This window comes from Nycticebus coucang, chromosome 22 (genome assembly GCF_027406575.1).
Source record: "Nycticebus coucang isolate mNycCou1 chromosome 22, mNycCou1.pri, whole genome shotgun sequence".
Classification (NCBI taxonomy): Eukaryota; Metazoa; Chordata; class Mammalia; order Primates; family Lorisidae; genus Nycticebus; species Nycticebus coucang.
The window spans coordinates 40,867,010-40,882,866 of record NC_069801.1 but is presented as its reverse complement, the minus strand read 5'-3'; the positions used below and the strand labels follow the sequence as shown (position 1 = coordinate 40,882,866).

The window sequence follows — 15,857 nt, the reverse complement described above, 5'->3', positions numbered from 1 at the left end:
GGACTGTCATGACCTGAGGGATGAGGTCATGTGGGATGACCCTATTCATCCAAAGTTAACTGACCAAGAGCAAATAACTTTTACAACCTCCTCAGACCCTCACTGACATCCAGCTGTCTGCAGTCCTTGATTACCTCTTGCAACCTCCCCCTTGCCCTTAACATAGAATGGGGCCTAAAGTTCATGCCAACTTAAAATGGTTCTTTAGGACATTAGTCTGCTGTCTTTTCTGTTTGCTGTCTCTCTGAATAAAAGTCACTTTCCCTGCCCCAACACTCTGCCTCTTGATTTATTGGCTGTCCTGAGGCAAGTGGTATGATCTTGAACTTGGTTATACTACCGCCAAGGCCTCAAATGATAGTCCCCTTGTGCTATCCAAGGCTGGGACTAATGGGAGGCACCTGCCTCAGGTGCAAAATTTAAAGTAGGTGGGATCAAGAAACTAAAAATTTAAAATAAATACTATTTCGATGTAATATTTTCTTGTTGCAATTTGGCTGGGGCCGACTTTGAACCCGCTACCCTTGGTATATGGGGTTGGCGCCCTACCCACTGAGCCATAGGCACCGCCCATGATGTAATATTTTTTTAAATAAAAAATCAATGCAAAAAAATCAATGCACAACATACCAAAATGTCAAGTGAAGGCCAGGCATGGTGGCTCATGCCTGTAATCCTAGCACTTTGTGAGGCCGAGATGGGTGGATTGATTGAGCTCAGGAGTTCAAGACTAGCCTGGGCAAGAGTGAGACCCTGTCTCTACTAAAAATAGATGAGCTAGCTGGGTGTTGTGGTGGGCGCCTGTAGACCCAGCTACTGGGGAGGCTGAGACAAGAAGATCTTTTGAGCCCAAAAGATTGAGGTTGCTAAGAGCCACAATGATGCCACAGCACTCTACCCAGGGTGATGGAGTAAGACTCTATCTCAAAAAAGAGAAAAAAAATGTCAAGCGAAGACAGGATCAATAAGAGTGCCAATTGGAACCATATTGGAGCCTGAGGCAAAAGGAAAAGTCAGTGATACTGACCCTCATTAGCCTCTAGTCCCACCAGTGGCCCCAGACATCATAGAGCAGAGATAATCCATTTCATGGTGTCTTGTACAAATTCCTGCACTAAAGGATATGTGATAATATAAAATAGTGGTAGTGCCATGGCACTAAATTTGGGGTGGTTTGTTATAAGCAATAGGTAGGAAGAACCTAGAAGAACCACCTACAGTTCTAGAGTCTGTACCATCTCCTTCCTTCCTCTGAGATCCTTGTCTTTCTCCTCCTCCATATCCTTCTCCTTGCCCTTAAGAACTCAAGAAATTAAGGGCCATAGCCTCCCCTTAGCCATTAGGACTATGGCTGGACATCTGGGCTGAAGAAACTAGGTATTTCAAATACTATTTCCAATACAATGGTTGTCAGTACAAATCAGGGTATTCATTCATTCCTTTATTCAACAAATAGTTAAGAACTTCGTTATGCCAGTACTGTGCAGATACCGTTGTATAATGGTAAAAAAAAAAAAAAAACAGACGTGATCTTGGGTGGTGCCTGTGGCTAAGTGGGTAGGGCGCTGGCCCCATATACTGAGGGTGGCAGGTTTGAAACTGGCCCCAACCAAACTGCAACAAGAAAATAGCCGGGCGTTGTAGTGGGCGCTTGTAGTCCCAGCTACTCGGGAGGCTGGGGGAAGAGAATCACCTAAGCCCAGGAGTTGGAGGTTGCTGTGAGCTGTGACATCACAGCACTCTACTGAGGGCAATAAAGTGAGACTTAAAAAAACAGACGTAATCTTGGCTGGGAATGATGGCTCATGCCTGTAATCCTAGCACTCTGGGAGGCCGAGGTGGGTGGATTGCTTGAACTCATGAATTCGAGACCAGCCTGAGCAAAAGTGAGACCCCTGTCTCTACTAAAAATAGAAAAACTGAGGCAAGAGGTTTGCTTGAGCCCGAGTTAGGGGTTGCTGTGAGCTATAATGCCATGGCACTCTACCCAAGGCAACAGCTTGAGATTCTGTCTCAAAAAAAAAAAAAAGGACGTAATTTCAGCTTTTCTGGAGCTTACTTTCTGGCAGAGAACAGACAATAAACAAGCAATTTCCATAGGCAGTAAGTGTTATGATGTGGTCTGATGGAGAGGGACTGTGGTGAGTGGTGGGAAGGAATGGGGAAACTTTAGGAAGGGGAGTCAGAGAAGGCCTCTCTCAGAGATGACATTTGAGTTACATCTGAAGTTTGAGAAATTGTCCATTGTTGACATAAAAGGAAGAAGCTAAGGCAAAATCAATATAAGTAAAGAGTTTATTTGGGCCAAGCTTGACAATTGCAACCTGGGAGGACAGGTTTAAATTGTCCTGGATATACACTCCAATTAGCAGCAGTTATAAGTAGATTTTTAAAGGAAAATGAGAGGTAGTCCTGAGTTGTCTACCAATAATGTGTATTAAAATAACATAAGCAGTGAGGCATGATGGCTCACACCTGTAATCTCTACACTTTAGGAGGCTGAGGTGGAAGGATGGCTTGAGGCCAGGAGTTTGAGACCAGTCTGGGCAACATATTAAGAGCTCATCTCTACAAAATGATTTTTAAAATTAGCCAGGTATGGTGGTATGTGCCTGTATTACTAGCTGAGCAGGGAGGATGGCTTGAGCCTCCCTCAAGGGAGTTTGAAGCTGCAGTGAGCTATGATGATACCACTGCACTACAGCCTGGGCAACAGAGTGAAACCGTGTCTCTAAAATAAATAAATAAATAAATAAATGAAATAATATAAATGATTGATTGGCTATATATTGTTCTTTGTATCATAAATTCTAGCAACATGAAGATTGTGGGTAAGGCAGCTAGTCAGGAGCAAAATGACTATAAACAATTGCCCCAGGCATGGGTGTAGGGTTGGGAGGGTGGGATGAGTGTGGGGCATGACCGAAGCCCCATACTCATGTCTCTCTGGGCTTGATAAGTTTTGCACACCTCACATAGCTCAGACTGTTCTGAGCTATTTTTCTTTTCTTACCATAAGTCCGAGGTCTAGAGGAAGAGCCTTCCACTCTTGGTAGGCCATGGCAGGTATGCAGATTTCAGTACTGGTGCAATGGGAATCTAAGGAATGATATCGTCTAATTTATATTTTTAAAATGATCATTCTTGGCTCGGCGCCTGTAGCATAGTGGTTATGGCACCAGCCACATACATTGAGGCTGGTGGGTTCAAGCCTGGCCCAGCCAGCTAAAACAATGATGACAACTACAACAAAAAGATAGCCAGGCGTTGTGGCAGGCGCCTGTAGACCCAGCTTCTTGGGAGGCTGAGGAAAGAGAATTGCTTGAGCCCAAGAGTTTGAGGTTGCTGTGAGCTATGATGCTACAACCCTCTACAGAGGGTGACATAGTGAGACTCTGTCTCAAAAAACAAACAAACAAATAAATAAATAAATAAAAAATAAAATGATCATTCTTGCTGCAGTGGGAGAATGAGTTACAGAGGGACAGAATGGAACCAGAAAGATAAATTAGGAGACAGGACAATGGATTAGATTAGGGAGATCACCGTGGGGAAAGGGAAGATAAGTGGAGATAGAGCCTAGAAGCCCTGGGAGCATGGAATAAGGTAGAAGATGAGAGAAAAAAGGTAATCAGGTGGCTCGGCGCCTGTGGCTCAAGTGGCTAAGGCACCAGCCACATACACCTGAGCTGGCGGGTTCGGATCCAGCCCGGGCCTGCCGAACAACAATGACAGCTGCAACCAAAAAATAGCTGGGCATTGTGGCAGGCTCCTACAGTCCCAGCTACTTGGGAGGCTGAGGCAAGAGAATCGCTTGAGCCCAGGAGTTTGAGTTTGCTGTGACCTGTGATGCCACGGCACTCTACCCAGGGCGACAGCTTGAGGGTCTGTCTCAAAAAAAAAAAAAAAAGGTAATCTGGTATTAGTCCTAAATTTTTAACCTGAGCAATTTTGTTGGTGTTGAGATAGGAAAAACAGGAGGAAGAAGAGGTTTTGGGAAGAAAATCAAAGGTTCTGTTTCAGCCATACATTGAGATATCTATTAGACATCCACATAAAGATTTCAAGGAGAGGACAGCACCTGTGGCTCAGTGGGCAGGGCACCGGCCCCATATACCAAGGGTGGCAGTTTCAGACCCAACCCTGGCCAAACTGCAACAAAAAAATAGCCAGGTGTTGTGGCGGGAGTCTGCAGTCCCAGCTACTTGGGAGGCTGAGGCAAAAAGAATCGTCTAAGCCCAGGAGTTGGAGGTTGCTGTGAGCTGTGTGATGCCACGGCACTTGATAGAATGAGATTCTGTCTCCACAAAAAAAAAAAAAATTTCAAGGAGAGACCAGGGCCAGAGATGCAGATGCACAGAATTGGTATGTGTATGTATGTATGTGTATATATATACAGAGGGTGCCAAAAATGGATACATATTTTAACAAAGAAAAAAACTATTAAAATTGTAATACTCAAGTCACTTCTGCAATTACAAGAGGTACTCTGACGTGACTTGTATTCATCTTTTGTTATTGGTATATTGAGTATTACAGTTTTAATACAGTTTTTCCTTTCTTAAAATGTATATACATTATTTGGCACCCTATGTGTGTGTGTGTGTGTGTGTGTGTGTGTGTGTGTGTGTGTGTGTGGAGAGATAGAGAGAATTTAAAGCTATGGCCCTAGACAAAATCGTTAGGAAGAAAGTATAAACAGGTGAGAGGTAGGTTGACTCAACAGCAGTCTGCTACAGAAATAGGAGAAACTACCACAGGAGACTATGGCAAAACCAGCTGGCAGAAGGAAAACTCAAAGAAAGTGGAATCACAGAAGCTGAAATGGTCAACTGGGTCAAAAGCAGCTGTGAGGTCAAGTAGGAAGGAACCGGGCAAATGATTAGCTGGGATTAGCTGGAAGGGACTCAGGGTCAAGGAGGGGTGTGCATCCTTACATGCTATAATTTTTCCATTTTGGGGGGATGTGTCTTTTTAATTTCTATTTTTTTTTTTTTGCAGACAGAGTCTCACTTTGTTGCCCCAGGTAAAGTGCCATGGCATCATAGCTCACAGCAACCTCAGACTCCTGGGCTCAAGTGATTCTCTTGCCTTAGCTGGGATTATAGGTGCCTGCCACAATGCCCAGATATTTTTAGAGGTGGAGTCTCGCTCTAGGTCAGGCTAGTCTTGAACTTGTGAGCTCAGGTGATCCGCCCACCTCGGCCTCTTTTTAATTTCTTTTAATCTATACATTCCCAAAGATGAGCTTTTTTTTTTTTTTTTAGAGACAGGAGACAGAGTCTCATTTTATCACCCTCGGTAGAGTGCTGTAACATCATAGCTCACAGCAACCTCCAACTCCTGGGCTTAGGCGATTCTCTTGCCTCAGCCTCCCAAGTAGCTGGGACTACCCATCACCCTCGGTATATGAGGCCGGCACCCACCCCAATGAGCCACAGGTGCCGCCCCAGATGGGCTCTTTTTTAAGATGTGAGATAGAGAGCATATTTCATGCCATGGAGATGATCCAGCAGAGAAAAAGGGAGAGGTTAACTGCACAAGTGAAGTCTTTGAGGAAATGTGCTTCAGAGCCTAAGTAGAAGAGATGGTAGGAACAGGGACACTCTGTTGTAATGGGAGGGAGAGCAAAGCCTGTGACTAACCAGTAGGTCAGGCACCTTGGTAGATGTGGTGGTAGGAAGGTGGGGATCTTGATAAAAAAGGTGAGGCTGGCAGCTGGTTCTTCCATCACTGACACTCCCTGCAAAGGAAACTATCACCAGGCAACCTATGCCTCTCTGTCTACTGTTTCCACTGGACTCTTCCCTGGGAATTCTACTTTACCTATAGCTGTCTCAAGAGAAGGACATAATGCCTCACCCCTAATGTACACATGCGGCACGGGAGGAGGGTGGACGCCGCCCCCACCCCTAATGTACACATGCGGCCCGGGAGGGAGGGTGGACGCCGCCCCCACCCCTAATGTACACATGCGGCACGGGAGGGAGGGTGGACGCCGCCCCCACCCCTAATGTACACATGCGGCCCGGGAGGGAGGGTGGACGCCGCCCCCACCCCTAATGTACACATGCGGCCCGGGAGGGAGGGTGGACGCCGCCCCCACCCCTAATGTACACATGCGGCCCGGGAGGGAGGGTGGACGCCGCCCCCACCCCTAATGTACACATGCGGCACGGGAGGAGGGTGGACATTGCCCTCACCCTTCTTCCAAATCTTTCTTTCTTCTCTTCCTCAATAGAAACAAACTCACACAAACAAAACCCTAATTTCTGGCATAGTTCTTGGAACACCACAGATACCCAATAAATATTTACTTAAGTAAGCAAACCCTGCCCTTTTCAGGTCAGTCCATGACACCCACTAACCCTTCTTATGGTCATCCAAGCTTCTCTAGATCACGGGTTTCTTTATCTGTTGCCATCATCCTCGGGGATCCACCTTGGTGTTGCAATTCTTGTGTATTCAAATTCAAAAAATGATTCTCTGGGCGGTGCCTGTGGCTCAAAGGAGTAGGGTGCCGGCCCCATATGCCGGAGGTGGTAGGTTCAAACCCAGCCCCAGCCAAAACTGAAAAAAAAAAATTCTCTGATCCTTTCTTGTCACCCATAGTTTAGAATCACTTCTAAGTCCTGTGTGAACTTGCCTTCCCCGACTTGGGAGGAGTTCTGGTGGAAGTTGAATGCTGCCTTATTCTCTCTCCTTAACTTCAAGTCTGATCATGAGAAGCAGTTTCCCCTAATGGACAGTCATTATATATGCATTCTCTGTCTCTCTCTCTTTTTTTTTTTAGAGACAGAGTTTCTTTTTATCGCCTTCGGTAGAGTGCCGTGGCGTCACACAGCTCACAGCAACCTCCAAGTCCTGGGCTCAGGTGATTCTCTTGCCACAGCCTCCCGAGTAGCTGGGACTACAGGCGCCCACCACAATGACGAGCTATTTTTTTGTTGTTGCAATTTGGCCGGGGTGGTTTTGAACCCGCCACCCTCAGTATATGGTGCTGGCGCCCTACCCACTGAGTCACAGGCACTGCCCTATATATGCATTTTGTATATTTTGAGTTACATGAAGACTCTTTCTTTCTTTCTTTCTTTCTTTCTTTCCTTCCTTCCTTCCTTCCTTCCTTCCTTCCTTCCTTCCTTCCTTCCTTCCTTCCTTCCTTCCTTCCTTCCTTCCTTCCTTCCTTCCTTCCTTCTTTCCTCTCTCTCTCTCTCTTTCCTTCCTTCTTTCTTTCTTTTCTTTTCTTCTCTTTTTTTTAGAATTCAGGGGCATCATTTTAACTCACTGCAGCCTCTAACTCTTTGCCTCAAGCAATCCTCCTGTCTCAGCCTTCTGAGTAGTTGGGACTACAGGCATGCCCACAACACTTGGCTAGTTTTTTTAGTTTTTGCAGAGATGCAGTCTCGCTCTTGCTCAGTCTGGTCTTGAACTTCTGGGTTCAAGGGATGCTCCCGCCTTGGCCTTGCAAAGGTACTGTGATTACAAGCATGAGGCACCATGCCCAACCTGCAGACTATTCAACAGACATTTGTTGAGCACCTTTTATGAGTCTGGCATATCCGAAATTGTTTTGAAGTACATGGTTTCACTGTCATCACATGAGTATATATCAAATGAGAAAGGCGGTGACAAAGTGTCATGTTCCCACTGCCTCTGCCACATACTGAATGAATGCAGAGGGGCTCTAAATTGGGTTGATGTTGGAAGAAGCTGGGGCCAGTTCCAACTCTGGAGGAGTTCATCAGCATAAGCCATTTGTTCCCATAAATTTATTTGACAAACTTCTACTGAGCACCCATTATGTTTCAGGTCCTGAGGGAAAAAGAAGAATCAGACTCTGTCCCTGCCCTGGAGTTGCTCAGAGGCCTGGAGGAGAAACGCATGCAGGCAAGTATTCACTAAGGCTCTATAGTATTAATTCACTCACATATCCATTCCATAAATATGGAATTGAGGACCTAACAAATGCTAGGCACTGTTCTGAGGATATAGACCATTCTGGAAGCCATAGCTCTAATGAAGGGAGGGACGGAAGGGGAGGAGGGGGCAGGGAGGCTCAAAGGAAGGAGAGTTGATATTTGGGCAGGGGTTGAAGGCAGGGTCAAAAGGCCTTAGAGAAGAAATGCATAAGCTCAGAAGAGATGGATGAGTAAGAATGGCCACATTTACCACGTGGAAGTGGGGTGAGGAGAGGAAGGTCTCAGTGTCATGCGATCTAGTCCCTTTTGTTCCAGTGCCAGTGATAACCCTCTGTCCCTGGATCTGACCCTTACTTAGGTCCTTGTACTACTCCACGCATACATAGGCAACCTTCCCCAGGAGGACACTATGCGCCAGCTGGTAACAGATTTTAACATACAAGGCCCACATATGCACATGGACCTATAGGGATCACACACACACAAAACACTGCTGCCAAAATAATCGAAGTTGGAAGTGCCTCCAGACTTTTGTTGATCTTTTCCTGTTCCTATGTCCCTCCCAGGCTCCCTGGACCAGGGGTTCAGCCTATCATTCCAGACACAGGAATCCCTATATATACTGCTTCCCAGATCATTCATCTTGTTTTTCTTCTTCTTCATAAAGTTGAGTCTCATTCTATCACCCAGATTGTAGAGCAGTGGCATGGTCATACCTCACTGTGGCCTTGAATTCCTGGGCTCAATTGATCCTCCTGCCTCAGCCTCCTGAGTAGCTGAGACCACAGACATGTGCCACTGTCTGTTCTTGCTTAATGGGTCTTTGGGTCTTGGTCTTCTTAGCCCTGTCCATTTCCACTTCCATATGTCACTTCATTCTTCACACCCAGGCAGTTCCCTATACTACCCATTATCTCTTCCCAGGGCCTAGGTATCTAGCTATGTATAAGAATATTCTTAGTTTGTTGTCTGAACACCCCAAAAGGCCTCCCACCTGGCCTCCAGACTCAAGGCTCCCTATGGCTCTGCCCACCTGGCCCAGTGCCCCCAGGAAATCCTCCTGGGGCATGGCATCCCCTCTGTCCTCACCTGTGCACAGCTCCCTTCTCAAGGCCTCCATGCTGCCTACAAAACGGAGTGCCAATTACTCTATCTGGGATTCTAGTGCTCCCCAGTCTGGTCCTAGCGTACTGCTTCCTTGACCTACCCCTCTACCAAAGCTTTACCTAATAATCTGCCCATCATCTCATGTCTATGTCTTCATTCTACCATTCCCCTTTGCAGAATGCGCTCCTTTTATCCTTTCTGCATTCCAAAATCCTTCCCATTCTCCAAGACTCAGTTCAAATATCACATTACTTATAAACCCTTCCTGATCCATCCTGTTGAAACAGAGTCTCCCTTCTCTGAACCACTGTAGGAAACGGGAAGGAAATAGCATCCTTTAAATACCTGTCATGTACCGTATGTTAAAAAGCATAAGCTATAGTGTCAGATAGATCTGGTTTGGATCCAATCTGCTGTGTAACCTTGGGAAACATACTTAATCTCTCTGTGTTTCAATGTTTTATCTTGAAAAACATGAAACACCTATCTTCACTATTCATTTGAACATATGAACACCTAATATGTACCAGGTTTTGTATTCTTATGGTGATTTTGAGAATGAAAGGAAATGATGTATGGAAAGTGGCTGACACATAGGTACACTCAATAAATGAAAACTTATTAATGCTACCATGATCCAATTCATTTCTTAGAAGAAGGACACTCCTCAGGGTTGTTTTTGTTTAGAGGGGAAGTACCATATAAGATTGGGAACCAAAGGCCAGGCGTGGTGGCTCACTCCTATAGTCCTAGCACCTTGGGAGGTCAAGACGGGTGGATTTCCTGAGCTTAGGTGTTCAAGACCAGCCTGAGCAAGAGTGAGACCCTGTCTCTGAAAAATAACGAGGTTTTGTGGTGGGTGCCTATAGTCCCAGCCACTTGGAAGGCTCAGGCAAGAGAATCATTTGAGCCCAGGAGTTTGAGGTTGCTATGAGCTATGATGCCACAGCAGTCTACTACTCAGGGCAACAGAGTAAGATTCTGTCCCCCAACCCTTCCCTCCCCAAAAAAGACTGGGAACCAGAGCCAGCTCAGAATCAGGACAGATTCTAACTATTCAAGCAGCGTGGGCTTATTCGAAGCACAGCACATGGCTGTCATTTCCTGAATAACTCACTGATGGATACTGAACCAGCACCTTCCATCTGCTAGCACCATCCGGGATACTCAACAATAAGGCTCTCCGTGAGTAAGAGAAAGCTGTCAAGAGCTGATGTGCCAAGCTCTGACTGCTACCTTCTGCCGTCTGGAGTAGGCTCCCTACCTTCATACTGGACTTCCAGGTACATTGTGCTCAGGACCTTCAGCACGCAGTCCACAATGCTGGGGTGTGCAGCTCCAATGATTGACTGACAAGACAGACAACAGGACAGGGTGGTTAATCTTTAGATCTTGTCTGCCTGGAAGAAATGAAACACAGGCCTCCAAACAGCTCTGTGCCTGGGTGAATGGGGGAAAAGGGAGGGAGGGCAGTGGGGAGTCACTGGGTCTCAACCCTACCCCACAGAGAGGTGGGGCAGTGATAGGCATGCAAGAATCTAACAGAGAATCCGCCGCGGGTGCCACTGAGCTCTGCAGCTCAGGAGGCAAGGGTTGCGGCCAGCTGGCCACCTTGGTTGGGGGAAGGGAGGACCCCATGTAGGAAGAGGGGAACACATCCAAGATCCCCATATCTCCTCGTCCTCAGGAACCTCACCCCAGCAGTCACCCTCTCTCTTCTACCTCTTCAGACTTCACCATGCATTGGTGCCTTTCCGTTAACATCAAACATCAAATTCTTCCATATTTAACACAATTGTCCTTCAACTCAGTCTTTTCCTTTGCTATTGCTCTTTTTACCCCTTCACGTCTAAGCTTCCCAGGAGAAACCACTTCTTCATTCCTCATTTGATAACCTGCTTCAATTTATACAATTTTTCTTTTTTTTTAGACAGAATGTCACTTTGTTGACCCTGGTAGAGTGCTGTAGCATCATAGCTCACAGCAACCTCAAACTCTTAGACTCAAGTAATTGTCTTGTCTCCCAAGTAGCTGGGACTACAGGTGCCTGCCACAATGCCTGAGCTATTTTTCTGGCTCAGGCTGGGCTTGAACCTATGAGCTCAGGCAATCCATTGCCTCGGCCTCCCAGAGTGCTAGGATTACAGGTGAGAGCCATCGCACCCAGCCTAATTCATACGATTTTTACGGTCACAGGACAGCCTCCTAATTCACCAAAACTTTCCTGCTGGGACCATCTTTCTATTCTACTCCTTTTTTTTTGCAGTTTTTCGCCAGGACCAGGTTTGAACCTGCCACCTCCGGTATATGGGGCCAGCGCCCTACTCCTTGAGCCACAATCCCTCTGTTGTATCTGACCCATCAAGTCCTCTTTATTGAAACTCTTTTCCCTTGATTTTCCCATCCTTGTTTTCCCCAATTTCCTTCTGTCACTTTCTTGGCTCTTTTTCATAGAGGCAGAGTCTGTGGAAAGAATAAGGACTTTGGAGAGAGTTGGATTTAAATGTCCACTTAGTAAATATGTTTTACTTAGTGTTTGGCCTTGGATAAGTCACTTAACACTCCCTGAGGAGCAATTCCACCATCTTTAAAATAGTTATAATAGTATCTGCCTCCCTTGGCTATAGGGAGAACTGAAAGAGACAGAATAAGTAAGCGTCTGGCACGCAGGAGGCACTTTATAAAGGGAAACTGTGGAAACAGTAACAATACTCTGATCTGTTTTGCTGGGTCTTCCTCCACTCAACTCTTCAGTGTTGGAGGTTTCTTTCTTTTCTGACTTGGTATATCTTACCTGGCAATCTTATTTACTTCTGTTTCAGTTTATCACTTTGCTGCTCATGAAATCCAAACTGAGGGCTTCACATCAAGCGTCTCCCTGGAGCTTCAAACTTTTATTTTCTACCCCCCAGTGGGAATCTCTTCTAGCTGTCCTGAGCAGTGAGTCCTCAATCAAGCAAGGAATCAGAATCACTTGAGGAACTTAAAAAGAAAAACTACCGAGGGCCAACCTGAGAGTTTTCAGATTCTACTGGAGAGAGGCTTGAGATTCAATATTCCCAAGAGACCCTATTACATCTTCTGCAACCCACGTGGCCTCCTCAGATAGTCACTTGGGAACCACCAAGGCCTATCAACTTTTTAGGGGCAAAACCTAAACTCTTCCCAAAGCAAACTGATTTCTCCTCTTTATCCCTGTTTTGTCTTGGTGATGCACAACTCACCCTCCTAAGCCCAAAGATGTACAGTGCCAACTTTGAGTCCTTTTCTTTTACTGCCTGACTCTCGTGCTTCCTACCTCAGAAATTTCTGACCAGCCTGGTCACTTCTATTCCAGCTGCCAGTGTTTAGGCCTTATCATCTGTTTAATCTCTTAATTTTCTATCTTCTCCTTGCTTCCAGACCATCCTCTGGAACTATTTCTTTGTTGTCGTTTTGTTTTGTTTTGAGACAGAGTCTCACCCTGTTGCTCTGGGTAGAGTGTTGTGTCAGAGCTCACAGCAACCTCAAACTCTTGGACTCAAGCCATTCTCTTGCTTCAGCCTCCCAAGTAGCTGGGACTACAGGCACCTGCCACTACGCCTGGCTAGTTTTCTTAATTTTTAGTAGCGATGGGGTCTAATTCTTGCTGAGGCTGGTCGTGAACCTCATGAGTTCTAGCAATCCACCTGCCTTAGCCTCCCAGAGTGCTAGGATTACAGGTGTCAGCCTTGTGCCTGGCCTTTGGAACTATTTTGAGAGCTTTTGATGATTTACCTTAAAACCACCTTTTGAGCCTCTAGGGCAGTGGTTCTCAACCTTCCTAATGTCATGGCCCTTTAATACAGTTCCTGTGGGTTGCAACCCACAGATTGAGAACTGCTGCTCTAGGGGCATCCAACCTTTTGGCTTCTCTGCACCACATTGAGAGAAAAGTTGTCTTGGGCCACACATTAAATACACAAACACTAATGAAAGCTGATGAGCAGAAATAGAAGGTCTGTGAATAATTTTTGTGATATCTGCTACCACAGATCAGGAAAAAGTCCTCACATAGACCACTTGTGGCCAGTGGGCTGCAGGTAGGACATCCCTGCTTCCCCTTCTTACTAGGTACAATATTTCCATATGATCACCATGCCCCAAATCTGATTTTACTCACATTCTATCTATATGCCTGAGACAAGGGCAGCAACCACCACCACCACCAAAAAGGTGCTTTGCACTAATGTACACAGCTATGATTTAACAATAAAAAAAAAAGAACTAAAAAAAAAGTGCTTTCCCAAGCCCTGGAGCTCTAGCCTCTTCACTTACATGCTGTCTACAAATGTACCATGATTCTTTTCCTATCAAATTGACTCCTTTAATCTTTTCTACAGGTCTTTTCATCATCCTTGTGGTTTGTCTCAACAATTTTTAAGTCTGCCAACATCTTTCTGATCCTTAAGTAAACAGGACAAATCACTCTGCTGGGAGACATGAACTCTCTGCCCTGCCTTGGCCTTCTGGAAGTCACGCTGATTGAACAACAGACATGCAGTGGGAGGCTGAGCTCTGTTTCTCATGCCTGTGTGGAGAGAAACTGTGGAAGGTAATTGTAAGATTACTGCATTTGAGTCGGAACCACAGGAGCATGCAGCCTTGGCTCACCTGGGCAGCCTTGAGAGTCTGCAGGGACAGCTGCTGAGCTTTGGGGGATGCACAGGGCAACAAAGCTATTAGACCTTTATACACTTGATTCTGGTACTTGGGATTACCATGGACCAAAGAATCCAAGAGAACCTGTACTTCCTCCTGTGTCTCTTCTGACTTAGACTTTGCCAAAAATTCTGCTACAGATCGTACACCTGAGCAAAGAAGAGAAGGAATGCTAAGTAGGGAGGAATTTATGAAAACAATCCTCACTCAAGATTACATGATATGAATAGGATTAAGATCTCTTCAACCAACTCTGTTCGACCACAGCAAAAGTGAGGCTCGATTCTCATGTTTTGTCTTGTTTACCTTATACCTAGGTGGCTGAAGGATTTTGTTTCAGCATAGGCATGGCGCAATCTGTGTTTTTGTTTTGTTTTGTTTTTTGAGACTGAGTCTCACTAAGTCACCCTCAGTAGAGTGCCGTGCTGTCACAGCTCACAGCAACCTCAAACTCTTGGGCTTAAGTGATTCTCTTACCTCAGCCTCCCAAGTAGCTGGGACTACAGGCCCCCACCACAACGCCCAGCTATTTTTTGGTTGCAGTTATCATTGTTGCTTAGCTGGTCTGGGCCAGGTTCAAACCTGCCAGCCTTGGTCCATGTGGCCAGCGCCCTAACCACTGTGCTACGGGTGGAGAGCCAAGGTTTTTTTTGTTGTTGTTGTTTTTGTTTTTTAAGACAGAGTCTTACTCTGAGGCCCTGCCCTGGGTAGAGTGCTGTGGTGTCAGAGCTCAAGCAACTTCAAACTTCTGGGCTTAAGTGATCCTCCTGCCTTAGCCTCCCAAGTAGCTAGGACTATAGTTGTCCACTACAACACCCAGCTAATTTTTCTATTTTTAGTAGAGCTCTTGCTCAGGCTGGTCTTGAAATCCTGAGCTCAAGCAATCCACCCCCGTTGATCTCTCAGAGTGCTAGGATTATAGGTGTGAGCCACTGTGCCCGTCATGCAATTTGTGTTTTAAGATTTAAAGTGGCGCTGCCAAATGTACAGATAAAGCATTATTTATTTATTCATTTATTTATTTGAGACAGTCTCACTTTGTTGCTCCCAGTAGAGTGCTCTGGAGTCATAGCTCATAGCAACCTCTAACTCTTGGGCTCAAGAGATTCTCTTGCCTCAGCCTCCTGAGTAGCTGGGACCACAGGCATCTGCCATAACACCTGGCTGTTTTTTTAGAGATGGGGTCTCGCTCTAGCTCAGGCTGGTCTTGAACTCATGAGCTCAGGTGATATGCCCACCTCAGCCTCCCAAAGTGCTGGGATTATAGGTGTGAGTCACTGTGCCCAACCCCTACCATGCATTTTTTTTAATGCTATGCAATAAACACTGTTTAGTGCTTAGCCATTTGCTAAATGTTTTCATGAACACTAACTTGTTTAATCCTAGAAACCATACTAAGGGAGGTTTTGGTCCCATTTTATGGATGAAGACACTGAGGTTCACAGAGGCCATGGACGAGACCAAGAGAACTATGATGAAAGTGCAAGGGGGGAAATACTTTGAAAAAGGGAGGCATGGGGATGACATCTCTTTTCATGCCTCAGTCAGAGCACCAGAGATTAATATATAGTCACCAGACTATAATCTCTTTGAGGGCAGGGGCTGTATTTTATTCACCTTCGTATCCCCTAGCATCTTAGCATATATGTAGCAGACAGTCAGTAGATATTCAATTTTTTCTTTTTTTTTTTTTTGAGACAGAGTCTCACTTTATTACCCTCGGTAGAGTGCTGTGGCATCATAGCTCACAGAAACATCAAATTCTTGGGCTCAAGCGATCCTCTTGCCTCAGCCTCCCAAGTAGCTGGGACTACAGGCACCTTCCACAATGCCTGGCTGATATTCAATAATTTTACTTCAATTTTATGCATAATTCAATTTCACAAAGGATTCTGGGCCACAGCTTAGTAAATCTTTCCTGAACGTGCATGAAAGAGGATATACTTTAGTTTTTTTTTTTTGGCCGGAGCTGGGTTTGAATCCACCACCTCCAGTATATGGGGCTGGTGCCCTACTCCTTTGAGCCACAGGCACTGCCCGAAAGAGGATAAATTTTAAAAGAAGTATTTCTAGGGCAGTGCCTGTGGCTCAGTGGGTAGGGCACTGGCCCCATATATGGGGGTGGCGGGTTCGAACTTGGCCCTAGCCAAA

General features: G+C 45.7%; 1 protein-coding gene across 1 annotated transcript in view; it reads right to left on the bottom strand.

The window, feature by feature from the left end:
• ARMH1 (armadillo like helical domain containing 1) overlaps positions 1–15,857 on the bottom strand; it is a 41,080-nt gene that overhangs the window by 15,861 nt on the left and 9,362 nt on the right. The window contains exons 4-5 of the mRNA XM_053575997.1: positions 13,659–13,855; positions 10,291–10,375 (exon numbers count right to left, since the gene is read on the bottom strand). Coding sequence (XP_053431972.1) covers positions 10,291–10,375; positions 13,659–13,855 — 282 coding nt within the window. The remainder of the gene's footprint in view (positions 1–10,290; positions 10,376–13,658; positions 13,856–15,857) is intronic.